Here is a 22,821-nt window from a genome sequence, read left to right as displayed (position 1 = left end):
AAACTACACACATTAACCATGTCATCACTACTGCAACGTTCAAACTACACACATTAACCATGTCATCACTACTGCAACGTTCAAACTACACACATTAACCATGTCATCACTACTGCAACGTTCAAACTACACACATTAACCATGTCATCACTACTGCAACGTTCAAACTACACACATTAACCATGTCATCACTACTGCAACGTTCAAACTACACACATTAACCATGTCATCACTACTGCAACGTTCAAACTACACACATTAACCATGTCATCACTACTGCAACGTTCAAACTACACACATTAACCATGTCATCACTACTGCAACGTTCAAACTACACACATTAACCATGTCATCACTACTGCAACGTTCAAACTACACACATTAACCATGTCATCACTACTGCAACGTTCAAACTACACACATTAACCATGTCATCACTACTGCAACGTTCAAACTACACACATTAACCATGTCATCACTACTGCAACGTTCAAACTACACACATTAACCATGTCATCACTACTGCAACGTTCAAACTACACACATTAACCATGTCATCACTACTGCAACGTTCAAACTACACACATTAACCATGTCATCACTACTGCAACGTTCAAACTACACACATTAACCATGTCATCACTACTGCAACGTTCAAACTACACACATTAACCATGTCATCACTACTGCAACGTTCAAACTACACACATTAACCATGTCATCACTACTGCAACGTTCAAACTACACACATTAACCATGTCATCACTACTGCAACGTTCAAACTACACACATTAACCATGTCATCACTACTGCAACGTTCAAACTACACACATTAACCATGTCATCACTACTGCAACGTTCAAACTACACACATTAACCATGTCATCACTACTGCAACGTTCAAACTACACACATTAACCATGTCATCACTACTGCAACGTTCAAACTACACACATTAACCATGTCATCACTACTGCAACGTTCAAACTACACACATTAACCATGTCATCACTACTGCAACGTTCAAACTACACACATTAACCATGTCATCACTACTGCAACGTTCAAACTACACACATTAACCATGTCATCACTACTGCAACGTTCAAACTACACACATTAACCATGTCATCACTACTGCAACGTTCAAACTACACACATTAACCATGTCATCACTACTGCAACGTTCAAACTACACACATTAACCATGTCACCACTACTGCAACGTTCAAACTACACACATTAACCATGTCATCACTACTGCAACGTTCAAACTACACACATTAACCATGTCATCACTACTGCAACGTTCAAACTACACACATTAACCATGTCATCACTACTGCAACGTTCAAACTACACACATTAACCATGTCACCACTACTGCAACGTTCAAACTACACACATTAACCATGTCATCACTACTGCAACGTTCAAACTACACACATTAACCATGTCATCACTACTGCAACGTTCAAACTACACACATTAACCATGTCATCACTACTGCAACGTTCAAACTACACACATTAACCATGTCATCACTACTGCAACGTTCAAACTCAAACTACACACATTAACCATGTCACCACTACTGCAACGCGTTCAAACTACACACATTAACCATGTCATCACTACTGCAACGTTCAAACTACACACATTAACCATGTCATCACTACTGCAACGTTCAAACTACACACATTAACCATGTCATCACTACTGCAACGTTCAAACTACACACATTAACCATGTCATCACTACTGCAACGTTCAAACTACACACATTAACCATGTCACCACTACTGCAACGTTCAAACTACACACATTAACCATGTCATCACTACTGCAACGTTCAAACTACACACATTAACCATGTCATCACTACTGCAACGTTCAAACTACACACATTAACCATGTCACCACTACTGCAACGTTCAAACTACACACATTAACCATGTCATCACTACTGCAACGTTCAAACTACACACATTAACCATGTCATCACTACTGCAACGTTCAAACTACACACATTAACCATGTCACCACTACTGCAACGTTCAAACTACACACATTAACCATGTCATCACTACTGTGTGTGTATTATGGTGTGTATATGTGTGTACGTGTGTGTGTGTATATGTGTGTAAGGGTGTGTGTGTATATGTGTGTAAGGGTGTGTGTATATGTATATGTGTGTAAGTGTGTATATGTATATGTGTGTAAGTGTGTGTGTGTATATGTGTGTAAGTGTGTGTGTGTATATGTGTGTAAGTGTGTGTGTGTATATGTGTGTAAGTGTGTATATGTATATGTGTGTAAGTGTGTGTGTGTATATGTGTGTAAGTGTGTGTGTGTATATGTGTGTAAGTGTGTATATGTATATGTGTGTAAGTGTGTGTGTGTATATGTGTGTAAGTGTGTGTGTGTATATGTGTGTAAGTGTGTGTGTGTATATGTGTGTAAGTGTGTGTGTGTATTATGGTGTGTATATGTGTGTAAGTGAGTGTGTGTATATGTGTGTAAGTGTGTGTGTGTATATGTGTGTAAGGGTGTGTGTATATGTGTGTAAGTGTGTGTGTATATGTATATGTGTGTAAGTGTGTATATGTATATGTGTGTAAGTGTGTGTGTGTATATGTGTGTAAGTGTGTGTGTGTATATGTGTGTAAGTGAGTGTGTGTATATGTGTGTAAGTGTGTGTGTGTATATGTGTGTAAGTGTGTGTGTATATGTATATGTGTGTAAGTGTGTATATGTATATGTGTGTAAGTGTGTGTGTGTATATGTGTGTAAGTGTGTGTGTGTATATGTGTGTAAGTGTGTGTGTGTATTATGGTGTGTATATGTGTGTAAGTGTGTGTGTGTATATGTGTGTGTGTATTGTGATGTGTATCATATTTCCCATCATAAACATTTATCCACATTCCCCAATCAAATGCGTTATGAAGAAAAGCGTGTAGGACTACTGTTGCCTACACGGAAAAAGGGCCGTGTAGAACACCATTACCCATCATGCATTGGTCTAATAACTTCCAAAAGATTTTTCTGAAATTTGCCTTCCATAAAATGTATTCTCTTATGAAGTCACAAAGAACAGTTGTGTATTTTCCTACTATGACATCACACACAGTTCTTTTCCTGTCTTTTCACACGAATTAAGAAACACAAAAACGCACAAAATCTGCTGTGAAATACTTTTTGTACGTATTTGTGCATGAATTGAGTGTGAGATTGTGTTGGTGTCATCACACAGTTCCACGGTTAGTGCAGGCAACAGACGAGGGTACAGCCCTTCTACTGTACACTATTCTCCATACTATAGTTCTATGTGCACTAATCTTCCAACATTACCATGGCTTGAGGAACTGAATGAATCAAACCAGAAACTGTTTTCTTTATGTGTGCGTAAAGGCTCTCCAACCCTGTTTTCCTGATTCATAAATACTTTCCTAACCCTAAATAATCAACCAGATAAGAGTTTTGTTTTTTAAATCTACCAATTGGTGCTGAAACGGAGAAGAATGTGCATGTACAGGACTTGGCCGAAAGTGGAAAAAATGTGTGGATTCAGCTATTTCAGCCGCACCCGTTGCTGACAGGTGTATAAAATCAAGCACACAGCCATGCAATCTGCTTAGACAAATATTAGCAGTAGAATGACCTTACTGAAGACCTCAGTGACTTTCAATGTCAGTTCGTCAAATTTCTGCCCCTGCTAGAGCTGCCCTCGGTCAACTGGAAGTGCTGTTATTGTGAAGTGGAAATGTCTAGGAGCAACAACGGCTCAGCCATGAAGTGGTAGGCCACACAAGCTCACTGAATGGAACCGCTGAGTCCTGAAGCGCGTAGAGTGTAAAAATTGCCTGTCCTTGATAGCAAAACACTCTCTACAGAGTTCCAAACTGCCTCTGGAAGCAACATCAGCACAAGAACTGTTCGTCGGGAGTTTCATGAAATGGGTTTCCATGGCCGAGCAGCCGCACACAAACCTAAGATCACCATGCTCAATGCTAAGCATTGGGTGGAGGGGTGTAAAGCTCGCCCCCATTGGACTGGAGTAGTGGAAACGCGTTCTCTAAAGTGATGGACGAATCTGCGTTTGGTGGATGCCAGGAGAATGCTACCTGCCCCTATGCATAGTGCCAACTGTAATGTTTGGTGGAGGAGGAATAATGGTCTGGGGCTGTTTTTCATGGTTCAGGCCCCTTAGTTCCAGTGAAGGGAAATCTTAACGCTACAGCATACAATGACATTCTAGACGATTCTGTGCTTCCAACTTTGTGGCAACAGTTTGTGGAAGGCCCTTTCCTGTTTCGCCCACGTGCACAAAGCGAGGTCCATACAGAAATGATTTGTTGAGATCGGTGTGGAAGAACTTAACTGACCTGCACAGAGCCCTGACCTCGACCCCATCGAACACCTTTGGGATGAATTGGAACACCTACTGCGAAACAAACCTAATTGCCCAACATCAGTGCCAGAACTCACTAATGCTCTTGTGGCTGAATGGAAGCAAGTCTCCGCTAAGGAAAAGCTGTAGAGATGTTTATGTTTACCTTGTATTCCCTCATTTAGATCCCGACTTAGGAATTCATACCTTTCCTAAGAACGTCTTTCCGACCCACTTCTCAGTATTTTTGCATTCAGACTTCCCTTTTTCAGTTGTGTAGTGCTCTCTGAATACATTTCATTCAACCACTGAAAACCCTCCTACTTGCTGGCCAACCAAGTTTTCATTCAATAAGGGTTTTCAGGACATTTTTCTTAAGCCATCCCTTCAAATACGGGGAAGCATCCTGCAGGGCACCAGAGGAGACAGACAGGGAAGCATCCTGCAGGGCACCAGAGGAGACAGACAGGGAAGCATCCTGCAGGGCACCAGAGGAGACAGACAGGGAAGCATCCTGCAGGGCACCAGAGGAGACAGACAGGGAAGCATCCTGCAGGGCACCAGAGGAGACAGACAGGGAAGAGAAGCATCCTGCAGGGCACCAGAGGAGACAGACAGGGAAGCATCCTGCAGGGCACCAGAGGAGACAGACAGGGAAACATTCTGCAGGGCACCAGAGGAGACAGACAGGGAAGAGAAGCATCCTGCAGGGCACCAGAGGAGACAGACAGGGAAGCATCCTGCAGGGCACCAGAGGAGGAAGACAGGGCACCAGGGAGAGACAGGGAAGCATCCTGCAGGGCACCAGAGGAGACAGACAGGGAAGAGAAGCATCCTGCAGGGCACCAGAGGAGACAGACAGGGAAGCATCCTGCAGGGCACCAGAGGAGACAGACAGGGAAGCATCCTGCAGGGCACCAGAGGAGACAGACAGGGAAGCATCCTGCAGGGCACCAGAGGAGACAGACAGGGAAGAGAAGCATCCTGCAGGGCACCAGAGGAGACAGACAGGGAAGCATCCTGCAGGGCACCAGAGGAGACAGATAGGGAAGCATCCTGCAGGGCACCAGAGGAGACAGACAGGGAAGCATCCTGCAGGGCACCAGAGGAGACAGACAGGGAAGCATCCTGCAGGGCACCAGAGGAGACAGACAGGGAAGTATCCTGCAGGGCACCAGAGGAGACAGACAGGGAAGCATCCTGCAGGGCACCAGAGGAGACAGACAGGGAAGCATCCTGCAGGGCACCAGAGGAGACAGACAGGGAAGCATCCTGCAGGGCACCAGAGGAGACAGACAGGGAAGCATCCTGCAGGGCACCATAGGAGACAGACAGGGAAGCATCCTGCAGGGCACCAGAGGAGACAGATAGGGAAGCATCCTGCAGGGCACCAGAGGAGACAGACAGGGAAGAGAAGCATCCTGCAGGGCACCAGAGGAGACAGACAGGGAAGCATCCTGCAGGGCACCAGAGGAGACAGACCAGAGGAGACAGACAGGGAAGCATCCTGCAGGGCACCAGAGGAGACAGACAGGGAAGCATCCTGCAGGGCACCAGAGGAGACAGACAGGGAAGCATCCTGCAGGGCACCAGAGGAGACAGACAGGGAAGCATCCTGCAGGGCACCAGAGGAGACAGACAGGGAAGCATCCTGCAGGGCACCAGAGGAGACAGACAGGGAAGCATCCTGCAGGGCACCAGAGGAGACAGACAGGGAAGCATCCTGCAGGGCACCAGAGGAGACAGACAGGGAAGCATCCTGCAGGGCACCAGAGGAGACAGACAGGGAAGCATCCTGCAGGGCACCAGAGGAGACAGACAGGGAAGCATCCTGCAGGGCACCAGAGGAGACAGACAGGGAAGCATCCTGCAGGGCACCAGAGGAGACAGACAGGGAAGCATCCTGCAGGGCACCAGAGGAGACAGACAGGGAAGCATCCTGCAGGGCACCAGAGGAGACAGACAGGGAAGCATCCTGCAGGGCACCAGAGGAGACAGACAGGGAAGCATCCTGCAGGGCACCAGAGGAGACAGACAGGGAAGCATCCTGCAGGGCACCAGAGGAGACAGACAGGGAAGCATCCTGCAGGGCACCAGAGGAGACAGACAGGGAAGAGAAGCATCCTGTAGGGCACCAGAGGAGACAGACAGGGAAGCATCCTGCAGGGCACCATAGGAGACAGACAGGGAAGCATCCTGCAGGGCACCAGAGGAGACAGATAGGGAAGCATCCTGCAGGGCACCAGAGGAGACAGACAGGGAAGAGAAGCATCCTGCAGGGCACCAGAGGAGACAGACAGGGAAGCATCCTGCAGGGCACCAGAGGAGACAGACAGGGAAGCATCCTGCAGGGCACCAGAGGAGACAGACAGGGAAGCATCCTGTAGGGCACCAGAGGAGACAGACAGGGAAGCATCCTGCAGGGCACCAGAGGAGACAGACAGGGAAGCATCCTGCAGGGCACCAGAGGAGACAGACAGGGAAGCATCCTGCAGGGCACCATAGGAGACGGACAGGGAAGCATCCTGCAGGGCACCAGAGGAGACAGATAGGGAAGCATCCTGCAGGGCACCAGAGGAGACAGACAGGGAAGCATCCTGCAGGGCACCAGAGGAGACAGACAGGGAAGCATCCTGTAGGGCACCAGAGGAGACAGACAGGGAAGCATCCTGCAGGGCACCAGAGGAGACAGACAGGGAAGCATCCTGCAGGGCACCAGAGGAGACAGACAGGGAAGCATCCTGCACGGCACCAGAGGAGACAGACAGAGAAGCATCCTGCAGGGCACCAGAGGAGTCAGACAGGGAAGAGAAGCATCCTGCAGGGCACCAGAGGAGACAGATAGGGAAGCATCCTGCAGGGCACCAGAGGAGACAGACAGGGAAGCATCCTGCAGGGCACCAGAGGAGACAGACAGGGAAGCATCCTGCAGGGCACCAGAGGAGACAGACAGGGAAGCATCCTGCAGGGCACCAGAGGAGACAGACAGGGAAGCATCCTGCAGGGCACCAGAGGAGACAGACAGGGAAGAGAAGCATCCTGCAGGGCACCAGAGGAGACAGGGAAGCATCCTGCAGGGCACCAGAGGAGACAGACAGGGGAGAGAAGCATCCTGCAGGGCACCAGAGGAGACAGACAGGGAAGCATCCTGCAGGGCACCAGAGGAGACAGACAGGGAAGCATCCTGCAGGGCACCAGAGGAGACAGACAGGGAAGCATCCTGCAGGGCACCAGAGGAGACAGACAGGGAAGCATCCTGCAGGGCACCAGAGGAGACAGACAGGGAAGAGAAGCATCCTGCAGGGCACCAGAGGAGACAGACAGGGAAGCATCCTGCAGGGCACCAGAGGAGACAGACAGGGAAGCATCCTGCAGGGCACCAGAGGTGACAGACAGGGAAGCATCCTGCAGGGCACCAGAGGAAACAGACAGGGAAGAGAAGCATCCTGCAGGGCACCAGAGGAGACAGACAGGGAAGCATCCTGCAGGGCACCAGAGGAAACAGACAGGGAAGCATCCTGCAGGGCACCAGAGGAGACAGACAGGGAAGCATCCTGCAGGGCACCAGAGGAGACAGACAGGGAAGCATCCTGCAGGGCACCAGAGGAGACAGACAGGGAAGCATCCTGCAGGGCACCAGAGGAGACAGACAGGGAAGCATCCTGCAGGGCACCAGAGGAGACAGACAGGAAGCATCCTGCAGGGCACCAGAGGAGACAGACAGGGAAGCATCCTGCAGGGCACCAGAGGAGACAGACAGGGAAGTATCCTGCAGGGCACCAGAGGAGACAGACAGGGAAGCATCCTGCAGGGCACCAGAGGAGACAGACAGGGAAGCATCCTGCAGGGCACCAGAGGAGACAGACAGGGAAGCATCCTGCAGGGCACCAGAGGAGACAGACAGGGAAGCATCCTGCAGGGCACCATAGGAGACAGACAGGGAAGCATCCTGCAGGGCACCAGAGGAGACAGATAGGGAAGCATCATGCAGGGCACCAGAGGAGACAGACAGGGAAGAGAAGCATCCTGCAGGGCACCAGAGGAGACAGACAGGGAAGCATCCTGCAGGGCACCAGAGGAGACAGACAGGGAAGCATCCTGCAGGGCACCAGAGGAGACAGACAGGGAAGCATCCTGCAGGGCACCAGAGGAGACAGACAGGGAAGCATCCTGCAGGGCACCAGAGGAGACAGACAGGGAAGCATCCTGCAGGGCACCAGAGGAGACAGACAGGGAAGCATCCTGCAGGGCACCAGAGGAGACAGACAGGGAAGCATCCTGCAGGGCACCAGAGGAGACAGACAGGGAAGCATCCTGCAGGGCACCAGAGGAGACAGACAGGGAAGAAGCATCCTGCAGGGCACCAGAGGAGACAGAAGGAAGCATCCTGCAGGGCACCAGAGGAGACAGACAGGGAAGCATCCTGCAGGGCACCAGAGGAGACAGACAGGGAAGCATCCTGCAGGGCACCAGAGGAGACAGACAGGGAAGCATCCTGCAGGGCACCAGAGGAGACAGACAGGGAAGCATCCTGCAGGGCACCAGAGGAGACAGACAGGGAAGCATCCTGCAGGGCACCAGAGGAGACAGACAGGGAAGCATCCTGCAGGGCACCAGAGAGACAGACAGGGAAGCATCCTGCAGGGCACCAGAGGAGACAGACAGGGAAGCATCCTGCAGGGCACCAGAGGAGACAGACAGGGAAGAAAGCATCCTGCAGGGCACCAGAGGAGACAGACAGGGAAGCATCCTGCAGGGCACCAGAGGAGACAGACAGGGAAGCATCCTGCAGGGCACCAGAGGAGACAGACAGGGAAGCATCCTGCAGGGCACCAGAGGAGACAGACAGGGAAGCATCCTGCAGGGCACCAGAGGAGACAGACAGGGAAGCAGGGCACCAGAGGAGACACAGGGCACCAGGGAGACAGAGGGAAGCATCCTGCAGGGCACCAGAGGAGACAGACAGGGAAGCATCCTGCAGGGCACCAGAGGAGACAGACAGGGAAGAGAAGCAAGAGGAGACAGACAGGGAAGCCTGCAGGGCACCAGAGGAGACAGACAGGGAAGCATCCTGCAGGGCACCAGAGGAGACAGACAGGGAAGCATCCTGCAGGGCACCAGAGGAGACAGACAGGGAAGCATCCTGCAGGGCACCAGAGGAGACAGACAGGGAAGCATCCTGCAGGGCACCAGAGGAGACAGAGGGACAGACAGGGAAGAGAAGCATCCTGCAGGGCACCAGAGGAGACAGACAGGGAAGCATCCTGCAGGGCACCAGAGGAGACAGACAGGGAAGCATCCTGCAGGGCACCAGAGGAGACAGACAGGGAAGCATCCTGCAGGGCACCAGAGGAGACAGACAGGGAAGAGAAGCATCCTGCAGGGCACCAGAGGAGACAGACAGGGAAGCATCCTGCAGGGCACCAGAGGAGACAGACAGGGAAGCATCCTGCAGGGCACCAGAGGAGACAGACAGGGAAGCATCCTGCAGGGCACCAGAGGAGACAGACAGGGAAGTATCCTGCAGGGCACCAGAGGAGACAGACAGGGAAGCATCCTGCAGGGCACCAGAGGAGACAGACAGGGAAGCATCCTGCAGGGCACCAGAGGAGACAGACAGGGAAGCATCCTGCAGGGCACCAGAGGAGACAGACAGGGAAGCATCCTGCAGGGCACCAGAGGAGACAGACAGGGAAGCATCCTGCAGGGCACCAGAGGAGACAGATAGGGAAGCATCCTGCAGGGCACCAGAGGAGACAGACAGGGAAGAGAAGCATCCTGCAGGGCACCAGAGGAGACAGACAGGGAAGCATCCTGCAGGGCACCAGAGGAGACAGACAGGGAAGCATCCTGCAGGGCACCAGAGGAGACAGACAGGGAAGCATCCTGCAGGGCACCAGAGGAGACAGACAGGGAAGCATCCTGCAGGGCACCAGAGGAGACAGACAGGGAAGCATCCTGCAGGGCACCATAGGAGACAGACAGGGAAGCATCCTGCAGGGCACCAGAGGAGACAGATAGGGAAGCATCCTGCAGGGCACCAGAGGAGACAGACAGGGAAGAGAAGCATCCTGCAGGGCACCAGAGAAGACAGACAGGGAAGCATCCTGCAGGGCACCAGAGGAGACAGACAGGGAAGCATCCTGCAGGGCACCAGAGGAGACAGACAGGGAAGCATCCTGTAGGGCACCAGAGGAGACAGACAGGGAAGCATCCTGCAGGGCACCAGAGGAGACAGACAGGGAAGCATCCTGCAGGGCACCAGAGGAGACAGACAGGGAAGCATCCTGCACGGCACCAGAGGAGACAGACAGAGAAGCATCCTGCAGGGCACCAGAGGAGACAGACAGGGAAGAGAAGCATCCTGCAGGGCACCAGAGGAGACAGATAGGGAAGCATCCTGCAGGGCACCAGAGGAGACAGACAGGGAAGCATCCTGCAGGGCACCAGAGGAGACAGACAGGGAAGGGAAGCATCCTGCAGGGCACCAGAGGAGACAGACAGGGAAGCATCCTGCAGGGCACCAGAGGAGACAGACAGGGAAGAGAAGCATACTGCAGGGCACCAGAGGAGACAGACAGGGAAGCATCCTGCAGGGCACCAGAGGAGACAGACAGGGAAGCATCCTGCAGGGCACCAGAGGAGACAGACAGGGAAGAGAAGCATCCTGCAGGGCACCAGAGGAGACAGACAGGGAAGAGAAGCATCCTGCAGGGCACCAGAGGAGACAGACAGGGAAGCATCCTGCAGGGCACCAGAGGAGACAGACAGGGGAGAGAAGCATCCTGCAGGGCACCAGAGGAGACAGATAGGGAAGCATCCTGCAGGGCACCAGAGGAGACAGACAGGGAAGAGAAGCATCCTGCAGGGCACCAGAGGAGACAGACAGGGAAGCATCCTGCAGGGCACCAGAGGAGATAGACAGGGAAGCATCCTGCAGGGCACCAGAGGAGACAGACAGGCAAGCATCCTGCAGGGCACCAGAGGAGACAGATAGGGAAGCATCCTGCAGGGCTGCATTCCTCCTCTTCTGTTGTACGGGTGTCTGACTGCTTCCACCAACGTGTGTGTTTACATGTCTGTGTGTGTGTCTATTCCATATTTGTTTACATGTCTGTCTATTCCACATGTGTATGTGTGTGTTTACATGTGTCTGTGTGTGTTTACATGTGTCTGTGTGCGTCTGTAGGCCTTTGGTCTGTCTGTGTGTGTGTGTGTGTGTGTGTGTGTGTGTGTGTGTGTGTGTGTGTGTGTGTGTGTGTGTGTGTGTGTGTGTGTGTGTGTGTGTTTACATGTGTCTGTGTGCGTCTGTAGGCCTTTGGTCTGTGTGTGTGTGTGTGTGTGTGTGTGTGTGTGTGTGTTTTACATGTGTCTGTGTGCGTCTGTAGGCCTTTGGTCTGTGTGTGTGTGTGTGTGTGTGTGTGTGTGTGTGTGTGTGTGTGTGTGTGTGTGTGTGTGTGTGTGTGTGTGTGTGTGTGTGTGTGTGTGTGTTGTTTACATGTGTATGTGTGCGTCTGTAGGCCTTTGGTCTGTGTGTGTGTGTGTGTTTGTGTGTGTTTACATGTGTCTGTGTGCGTCTGTAGTCCTTTGGTCTGTGTGTGTGTGTGTGTGTGTGTGTGTGTGTGTGTGTGTGTGTGTGTGTGTGTGTGTTTACATGTGTATGTGTGCGTCTGTAGGCCTTTGGTCTGTGTGTGTGTCTATTCCACATGTGTCTGTAGGCCTTTGGTCTGTGTGTGTGTGTGTGTGTGTGTGTGTGTGTGTGTGTGTGTGTGTGTGTGTGTGTGTGTGTGTGTGTGTGTGTGTGTGTTGTTTACATGTGTCTGTGTGCGTCTGTAGGCCTTTGATCTGTAGGCCTTTGGTCTGTGTGTGTGTGTGTGTGTGTGTGTGTGTGTGTGTGTGTGTGTGTTACATGTGTCCCACTGACAGCAGAGGACTGAGTGGCTGACAGTCAAAGCTCTGTCTGATGGATGGGTGGGCAGGGTGTGTGTGTGTGTGTGTGTGTGTGTGTGTGTGTGTGTGTGTGTGTGTGTGTGTGTGTGTGTGTGTGTAGAATGAGATCATCTCACTATATAAATGTTCTGTTGTTTGTGGATTGGGGTCAGATACAGTGAGCTACAAACATATTGGGACAGTGACATATTGGTTGTTGTTTGTGGATTGGGGTCAGATACAGTGAGCTACAAACATATTGGGACAGTGACATATTGGTTGTTGTTTGTGGATTGGGGTCAGATACAGTGAGCTACAAACATATTGGGACAGTGACATATTGGTTGTTGTTTGTGGATTGGGGTCAGATACAGTGAGCTACAAACGTATTGGGACAGTGACATATTGGTTGTTGTTTGTGGATTGGGGTCAGATACAGTGAGCTACAAACATATTGGGACAGTGACATATTGGTTGTTGTTTGTGGATTGGGGTCAGATACAGTGAGCTACAAACATATTGGGACAGTGACATATTGGTTGTTGTTTGTGGATTGGGGTCAGATACAGTGAGCTACAAACATATTGGGACAGTGACATATTGGTTGTTGTTTGTGGATTGGGGTCAGATACAGTGAGCTACAAACATATTGGGACAGTGACATATTGGTTGTTGTTTGTGGATTGGGGTCAGATACAGTGAGCTACAAACGTATTGGGACAGTGACATATTGGTTGTTGTTTGTGGATTGGGGTCAGATACAGTGAGCTACAAACGTATTGGGACAGTGACATATTGGTTGTTGTTTGTGGATTGGGGTCAGATACAGTGAGCTACAAACGTATTGGGACAGTGACATATTGGTTGTTGTTTGTGGATTGGGGTCAGATACAGTGAGCTACAAACGTATTGGGACAGTGACATATTGGTTGTTGTTTGTGGATTGGGGTCAGATACAGTGAGCTACAAACATATTGGGACAGTGACATATTGGTTGTTGTTTGTGGATTGGGGTCAGATACAGTGAGCTACAAACATATTGGGACAGTGACATATTGGTTGTTGTTTGTGGATTGGGGTCAGATACAGTGAGCTACAAACATATTGGGACAGTGACATATTGGTTGTTGTTTGTGGATTGGGGTCAGATACAGTGAGCTACAAACATATTGGGACAGTGACATATTGGTTGTTGTTTGTGGATTGGGGTCAGATACAGTGAGCTACAAATGTATTGGGACAGTGACATATTGGTTGTTGTTTGTGGCTCTGTTACTCCAGCACTTTGAAATGATACAATGTCTATGAGGTTAAAGGTCAGAGAGCAGACTTTAATTTGAGGGTATATTTTCATCTGTATCAGGTGAACCGTTTAGAAATGACAGCACTTTTTGTACATAGTCCCCCCCTCATTTTACGGGACCAAAAGTATTTGAACAAATTCCCTGTATTAAAATAGTCCAAGGTTTTGTATTTGGTCTCATATTCCCGTGGTTGTTTTGGAATGTTTCTTCTTTGTGGAATTCAGGAAGTAGAGTAGATGTTGCCATAGTAACAGCTAATGGAAACCCCCCCAAAAAATATAGCTCTCTAAATTAAAGTTTGGGTACCAGTCTGTTTAGCCGTCATTCCACTTTATGCTGAACATCTGACATGGAGGACAAGGAGAGGAATGTTAGTTAAACAGACTGATACTGAGACTAGTGAAGCCCCGCCTATAACCTTTAGAGGACACAAGACGACACTCCCTAAACAACTACAGGACAGTGAGGTTTGTTCAGCTCATTCTTACCGTAACTATTAGTCTGTGGAGTATGCTGAATGACAGGTTTCAGCTGTGGAGTGAATGTGTGACTGTGTGTCACTGTGTGTGTGTGTGTGTGTGTGTGTGTGTGTGTGTGTGTGTGTGTGTGTGTGTGTGTGTGTGTGTCTCCGTACCTTGTGTTGTACCACCACCTAGTGGCTGAATAGAGCATTATGTCAGCCTGGGTTGGACTTGCATTGTGTTAGCCTGGGTTGGACTTGCATTGTGTTAGCCTGGGTTGGACTTGCATTGTGTTAGCCTGGGTTGGACTTGCATTGTGTTAGCCTGGGTTGGACTTGCATTGTGTTAGCCTGGGTTGGACTGGCATTGTGTTAGCCTGGGTTGGACTGGCATTGTGTCAGCCTGGGTTGGACTGGCATTGTGTTAGCCTGGGTTGGACTTGCATTGTGTTAGCCTGGGTTGGACTGGCATTGTGTCAGCCTGGGTTGGACTTGCATTGTGTCAGCCTGGGTTGGACTTGCATTGTGTCAGCCTGGGTTGGACTGGCATTGTGTCAGCCTGGGTTGGACTTGCATTGTGTTAGCCTGGGTTGGACTTGCATTGTGTCAGCCTGGGTTGGACTTGCATTGTGTTAGCCTGGGTTGGACTTGCATTGTGTCAGTCTGGGTTGGACTTGCATTGTGTCAGTCTGGGTTGGACTTGCATTGTATCAGCCTGGGTTGGACTTGCATTGTGTCAGCCTGGGTTGGACTGGCATTGTGTCAGCCTGGGTTGGACTTGCATTGTGTCAGCCTGGGTTGGACTTGCATTGTGTCAGCCTGGGTTGGACTTGCATAGTTTTAACGGAGGCAGTGGCACACATTTTACAGGGGCTGACTTCATATCTAAGGCCTCACTTCAGTCCCACTTTTAAACCAATTACAACTGTGTAAAGGCTTATCGGTAGCCTACATAGAGGCTTCATAAGCGCTACATAAATGCTTCTCTAATCACCTATACGTGTATGTTATCCTCTAAAAATGGTGTGTAAACAGCGCTTTATGTCACATTGGGCAATTCAACCTGTAAATGGTTCATATGTCACCCTTTATACACCATTTATAGAGGTTCACAAGCGCTTATAGATGATTTGTGAAATAATCTGTTTTTTTGTAGCGCTTATGAAGCCTCTCACTCCAGACCTGACTGTAAAACACACCTGATTCAAGTCTTGTTTCGGAGATGATGATTGGTTGATTCAGTCCTGATGAGCCTGGCTCGCACTGATGTTACAGTGCTTATGGTAGACACACCTGGTGCGGCAGGGTAGGCTAGTGGTTAGAGCGTTGGACTAGTAACCGAAAGGTTGCAAGTTCAAACCCCCGAGCTGACAAGGTACAAATCTGTGGTTCTGCCCCTGAACAGGCAGTTAACCCTCTGTTCCTAGGCCGTCATTGAAAATAAGAATTTGTTCTAAACTGACTTGCCTAGTTAAATAAAGGTACAAATAAATGGTAGACACACCTAACCTCTGACCCCTCTCACAGAAAGCCCAGGCAGAAGACAATGAGCGTAAATGGAAAAGAACCTCCACCCTACAACACACCAGGTACGTCAACATTCTGTGACATGACAACGTCAACATTCTGTTGTTCTCTGTGACATGACAACCTCAACATTCTGTTGTTCTCTGTGACATGCGGACAATAAAGTTGTATTGTACTATTACATACTAAGCTGTAGCTATACTGTAGGTTACGTCCCAGGTTGTTACTGTACCTGTGTATCATATAGGTTACATCCCAGGTTGTTACTATACTGTACCTGTGTATCATATAGGTTACGTCCCAGGTTGTTACTGTACCTGTGTATCATATAGGTTACATCCCAGGTTGTTACTGTACCTGTGTATCATATAGGTTATGTCCCAGGTTGTTACTGTACCTGTGTATCATATAGGTTACATCCCAGGTTGTTACTGTACCTGTGTATCATATAGGTTACGTCCCAGGTTGTTACTGTACCTGTGTATCATATAGGTTACGTCCCAGGTTGTTACTGTACCTGTGTATCATATAGGTTACGTCCCAGGTTGTTACTGTACCTGTGTATCATATGGGTTACGTCCCAGGTTGTTACTGTACCTGTGTATCATATAGGTTACATCCCAGGTTGTTACTGTACCTGTGTATCATATAGGCTACGCCCCAGGTTGTTACTGTACCTGTGTATCATATAGGTTACATCCCAGGTTGTTACTGTACTATACCTGTGTATCATATAGGTTACGTCCCAGGTTGTAACTATACTGTACCTGTGTATCATATAGGTTACGTCCCAGGTTGTTACTATACCTGTGTATCATATAGGTTACATCCCAGGTTGTTACTGTACTGTACCTGTGTATCATATAGGTTACGTCCCAGGTTGTTACTGTACTGTACCTGTGTATCATATAGGTTACGTCCCAGGTTGTTACTGTACTGTACCTGTGTATCATATAGGTTACGTCCCAGATTGTAACTATACTGTACCTGTGTATCATATAGGTTACGTCCCAGGTTGTTACTGTACTGTACCTGTGTATCATATAGGTTACGTCCCAGATTGTAACTATACTGTACCTGTGTATCATATAGGTTACGTCCCAGGTTGTTACTGTACTGTACCTGTGTATCATATAGGTTACATCCCAGGTTGTTACTGTACCTGTGTATCATATAGGTTACGTCCCAGGTTGTTACTGTACCTGTGTATCATATAGGTTACGTCCCAGGTTGTTACTGTACCTGTGTATCATATAGGTTACATCCCAGGTTGTTACTGTACCTGTGTATCATATAGGTTACGTCCCAGGTTGTTACTGTACCTGTGTATCATATAGGTTACATCCCAGGTTGTTACTGTACCTGTGTATCATATAGGCTACGTCCCAGGTTGTTACTGCACCTGTGTATCATATAGGTTACGTCCCAGGTTGTTACTATACTGTACCTGTGTATCATATAGGTTACATCCCAGGTTGTTACTATACTGTACCTGTGTATCATATAGGTTACGTCCCAGGTTGTTACTGTACCTGTGTATCATATAGGTTACGTCCCAGGTTGTTACTGTACCTGTGTATCATATAGGTTACGCCCCAGGTTGTTACTGTACCTGTGTATCATATAGGTTACGTCCCAGGTTGTTACTGTACTGTACCTGTGTATCATATAGGTTACGTCCCAGGTTGTTACTGTACTGTACCTGTGTATCATATAGGTTACGTCCCAGGTTGTTACTGTACTGTACCTGTGTATCATATAGGTTACGTCCCAGGTTGTTACTGTACTGTACCTGTGTATCATATAGGTTACGTCCCAGGTTGTTACTGTACTGTACCTGTGTATCATATAGGTTATGTCCCAGGTTGTTACTATACTGTACCTTTGTATCATATAGGTTACGTCCCAGGTTGTTACTATACTGTACCTTTGTATCATATAGGTTATGTCTCAGGTTATAACTATACTGTTGCTGTGTATCATAAGTGCCAGGTGTTACTTGCTATAGATTGTACTCAGTCTATTTTACATATTGGAGCTATCTAATCAACATCTCTCTTTCTCTTGTTCTATCTCTCCATCAAACCCCCCGCAATTCCCTCCCTCCCTCCCTCCCTCTCTCCCTCCCTCCCTCCCTCCCTCTCTCTTCCAGTTGAAGGACAAGGTGATAGTGGGGTGAAGGTATATCATGTCCATACCCCCTTCAACCCTCCTTCCTCCACCATCCCCTCCAGTAACTACTCTGTGTTTCAGTCTCAGTCTCAGGGAAAGCCAGGTAAGCACTTCCTGTCCTAAGCCTCATGTATACTGTCCGCAAGCACACAACACCAGAACTGCAGCAACACCAGCTAGCTCGTCTAGCGAGCTAAAATGAAATCTCATTTGGTCGAAGAATTGTTTTGACTTCAAAAGAAACTTGAACGCAATCATGGCGTATTTATAACTGGTAAATTCCCAGGTTCCAAGGGAGACATTTTGAAGGCAGCAGAAGTATCTCTCTCTCGTCTCTACCCATTATACCATCTTTGTCTCCCTTGTTCCCCTCTATACCAGCAGTGTTGGAACCAGACAAAATATAACTTGTCCTCTTCTCTCTCTTCCCTTAGTGTACACCAGTGGAGGAGGTGGTATTGGAGGAGGTGGGGAAACTCCCACTCAGAAGTTTGTGAGTTATGACACAGAACTGGGCCGTTCAGAGGGCATGACCACCTGTACTTCCTGTCAACAACAGGTGATGACGAACGTGACCTATAAAGTCGGAGCCTACGCCTGGCTCATGTGCATCCTCTTCATCCTCTGTGGGTGAGTGAAGAAGAGGAGGGTGGGGGGATAGAGGGGAACAGAGGGACCCATAAAGTGTCTTCATCCTCTGTGGGTGAGTGAAGAAGAGGAGGGTGGGGGGATAGAGGGGAACAGAGGGACCCATAAAGTGGACTTCATCCTCTGTGGGTGAGTGAAGAAGAGGAGGGCTGGGGGATAGAGGGGAACAGAGGGACCCATAAAGTGGTCTTCATCCTCTGTGGGTGAGTGAAGAAGAGGAGGGTGGGGGGATAGAGGGGAACAGAGGGACCCATAAAGTGGTCTTCATCCTCTGAAGGGGAGTAAAGAAGGGGAGGAGTTATAGAATGTCTTGATACTTTTGAGAGAATTGTCTAAAATCAACTGAACACCATGTCTCTCTCCCACCCTTCTCCCCATTCATCTCCCACCCCTCTCCCCCACCACTTCCACTCTCCCCATCTCCTCCTATCCCCCTCTCTCCCCACCCCTTCCACTCTCCCCATCTCCTCCTATCCCCCTCTCTCCCCCACCACTTCCACTCTCCCCATCTCCTCCTATCCCCCTCTCTCTCCCACCCCTTCCACTCTCCCCATCTCCTCCTATCCCCCTCTCTCCCCCACCACTTCCACTCTCCCCATCTCCTCCTATCCCCCTCTCTCTCCCACCCCTTCCACTCTCCCCATCTCCTCCTATCCCCCTCTCTCCCCCACCACTTCCACTCTCCCCATCTCCTCCTATCCCCCCTCTCTCTCCCAGGTTGGTAGTGGGCTGCTGTCTGATCCCGTTCTTCATGAAACACTTTAAGGATGCGTACCACTCCTGTCCTCGTTGCAACCGCATTATCCACGTGGACAAGCCACGCTGCTGCTGACCACCCTACCACCACCCACCACTAGGGGAGCTGCTGCTGACCACCCTACCACCACCCAGCGCCCTACCACCACCCAGCGCCCTACCACCACCCACCGCCCTACCACCACCCACCACTAGGGGAGCTGTTGTTGACTGCCATACCACCACCCACCACTAGGGGAGCTGTTGTTGACTGCCATACCACCACCCACCACTAGGGGAGCTGCTACTGACCGCCATACCACCACCCACCACTAGGGGAGCTGCTGCTGACCACCCTACCACCACCCACCACTAGGGGAGCTGCTGCTGACCACCCTACCACCACCCACCACTAGGAGAGCTGCTGCTGACTGCCATACCACCACCCACCACTAGGAGAGCTGCTGCTGACTGCCCTACCACCACCCACCACTAGGGGAGCTGCTGCTGACTGCCATACCACCACCCACACTAGGGGAGCTGTTGCTGACTGCCATACCACCACCCACCACTAGGGGAGCTGTTGCTGACTGCCATACCATCGCCCACTACTAGGGGGAGCTGGTGCTGTGGCCAATATGCTTTACTACCAGCAGGGGAGCTGTGGCTCTGCTCTCAGTCTGACCACTGGCCACTCTCTCGGTCTGGATTCCATTAGAAGAGCACCAGTACAGTGAAATACCTTTCTCACAGAAAACATGCTCCCTTTCCCTCATACCCCCACAGCTCGGTGTAGGAATTTGAGAGTGGTTATATTTATCCAGCCCCATCCCTCAGCTGTTTACCAATGCAGTGGCGGGGTCAGGGTGACCGTTTTTTGGTAGTTCTTTGAATTGCAGATTGCCCTTTAAAATTTTGGGTTTCAATACGGCTCTTATCTACACTCTTTCAGAACAGCGAGGGAGAGGAAAAGGGGGGGATGTTTTCAGAATGGAATCCAGCCGAAGGGAGAGACCTCCTAGCAGCAGCCCCACAGAAACCTACAGGATTTACACAATCGTAGGATGAATCCCAAAATGGCACCCTACTCCCTATATAGTGCACTACGTTCGCGAGGGAGCTAGTACAAAAGTAGTCCACTACATAGGGAATAGGGTACAATTTGGGACACACATTAGTTTAAATGCTGACCTAACTTACTGTACCAGAGGGTTGTAAATAGTATGAATCTGTGACCTATTTTTGTAAAATAAAAATAAAAACAAGCTAGCAGATGAAGACGTGGTAGAGCTCAACCTGGGCCTTGTTCACAAAGGGAGTAGGGTTGCACAGTTCTAGCAACTTACCCAGGTTTCCCACAAACCCCAGGTTGGAATATGAGAAGGGAAGAGGGTAGCCTGGGTACCAGTCTGTTAAGATATCATTCCACTCTTTGTCTTGGCAAACATGGCTTGACAAAGAGTGGAATGTTAACACACAAACAGACTGGATTTCTCCAGGCTAGGAAGAGGCAGAACATATGGGAATACGCCAACCGGGATGTCTGATTGGTTACCGGACTATTGCAAGCCCTTGAGTAACCTTATACAGAACCTTCAGATAGAAATGTGTTGTGTAGAACAGACATGATTCCCTGGTAAATGTATATCTATAATCCCTTGAGTAACCTTATACAGAACCTTCAGATAGAAATGTGTTGTGTAGAACAGACATGATTCCCTGGTAAATGTGTATCTATATTCCCTTGAGTAACCTTATACAGAACCTTCAGATAGAAATGTGTTGTGTAGAACAGACATGATTCCCTGGTAAATGTATATCTATATTCCCTTGAGTAACCTTATATAGAACCTTCAGATAGAAATGTGTGTATCTGTCGGTTTGTCAACCCAGGGCCTTAATCAAGGGAATATAGATAGTAATGTATACATTTACCAGGGAATCATGTCTGTTCTACACAACACATTTCTATCTATATTCCCTTGAATAAGGCCCTTGGTTGACCAACCGACAGACAACGAGCCCAATATTCAGATAATTATCATTATAGCTATGATTCCTACAATCGGGGGTCATTTAGTGCTCTCCCCAGGTCTCCCCCTTTCAGAATGCTGTTATGTACATAAAGGACTGAACTGGGTGTTTTACCTTGTTATGTACATAAAGGACTGAACTGGGTGTTTTACCTTATTTTAGAATAAACCAAATATGATTTTATTGAGAAAACTCATTCTAACTGTCAACTACAATGACGCGCAACATCACACAGCTGACCTGATGTTCTGTTATATTGTGCAACATCACACAGCTGACCTGATGTTCTGTTATATTGTGCAACATCACACAGCTGACCTGATGTTCTGTTATATTGTGCAACATCACACAGCTGACCTGATGTTCTGTTATATTGTGCAACATCACACAGCTGACCTGATGTTCTGTTATATTGTGCAACATCACACAGCTGACCTGATGTTCTGTTATATTGTGCAACATCACACAGCTGACCTGATGTTCTGTTATATTGTGCAACATCACACAGCTGACCTGATGTTCTGTTATATTGTGCAACATCACACAGCTGACCTGATGTTCTGTTATATTGTGCAACATCACACAGCTGACCTGATGTTCTGTTATATTGTGCAACATCACACAGCTGACCTGATGTTCTGTTATATTGTGCAACATCACACAGCTGACCTGATGTTCTGTTATATTGTGCAACATCACACAGCTGACGAGAAATGGAGTACTGTTATATTGCTTATATAGATTATATGCCTCTAATAAAATATATTATCACTTTTGTTGTGGTTTGGTTGTTGCATTAGACAGGGAGTTGAGAGTAAATGAGAGGTGGTTCTTAACTGACCCACTGGTCAAAATAAACAAGTTGTTATTTTATTTTTTTATTTTACCTTTATTTAACCAGGCAAGTCAGTTAAGAACAAATTCTTATTTACAATGACGGCCTAGGAACAGTGGGTTAACTGCCTGTTCAGGGGCAGAACGACAGATCTTGTTTGCTCGGGGGTTTGAACTTGCAACCTTCCGGTTTCAAGTCCAACGCTCTAACCACTAGGCTACCTGCCACCTCTACACTCTAACCACTAGGCTACCCTGCCGCCTCTACACTCTAACCACTAGGCTACCCTGCCGCCTCTACACTCTAACCACTAGGGTACCTGCCACCTCTACACTCTAACCACTACCCTGCCGCCTACACTCTAACCACTGGCTACCCTGCCGCCTCTACACTCTAACCACTAGGGTACCTGCCACCTCTACACTCTAACCACTAGGCTACCCTGCCACCTCTACACTCTAACCACTAGGCTACCCTGCCGCCTCTACACTCTAACCACTAGGCTACCCTGCCACCTCTACACTCTAACCACTAGGCTACCCTGCCTCCTCTACACTCTAACCACTAGGCTACCCTGCCGCCTCTACACTCTAACCACTAGGGTACCTGCCGCCTCTACACTCTAACGACTAGGCTACCCTGCCGCCTCTACACTCTAACCACTAGGCTACCCTGCCGCCTCTACACTCTAACCACTAGGCTACCCTGCCGCCTCTACACTCTAAACACTAGGCTACCCTGCCGCCTCTACACTCTAACCACTAGGCTACCCTGCCGCCTCTACACTC

General features: G+C 49.0%; 1 protein-coding gene across 1 annotated transcript in view; it reads left to right on the top strand.

Moving 5' to 3' along the window:
- si:ch211-157c3.4 (Lipopolysaccharide-induced tumor necrosis factor-alpha factor homolog-like) overlaps positions 1-21,973 on the top strand; it is a 33,820-nt gene extending 11,847 nt beyond the window's left edge. Inside the window, exons 2-5 of the mRNA XM_065015629.1 lie at positions 15,610-15,671; positions 17,762-17,884; positions 18,216-18,411; positions 19,147-21,973. Coding sequence (XP_064871701.1) covers positions 15,629-15,671; positions 17,762-17,884; positions 18,216-18,411; positions 19,147-19,261 — 477 coding nt within the window. The 5' untranslated portion in view covers positions 15,610-15,628 and the 3' untranslated portion in view covers positions 19,262-21,973. The remainder of the gene's footprint in view (positions 1-15,609; positions 15,672-17,761; positions 17,885-18,215; positions 18,412-19,146) is intronic.
- The last annotated feature ends 848 nt before the right edge of the window (positions 21,974-22,821 follow it).

The sequence above is a fragment of the Oncorhynchus nerka genome, unplaced genomic scaffold (genome assembly GCF_034236695.1).
Source record: "Oncorhynchus nerka isolate Pitt River unplaced genomic scaffold, Oner_Uvic_2.0 unplaced_scaffold_1379, whole genome shotgun sequence".
Taxonomy (NCBI): Eukaryota; Metazoa; Chordata; class Actinopteri; order Salmoniformes; family Salmonidae; genus Oncorhynchus; species Oncorhynchus nerka.
This window is presented reverse-complemented; position numbering and strand designations above follow the sequence as displayed.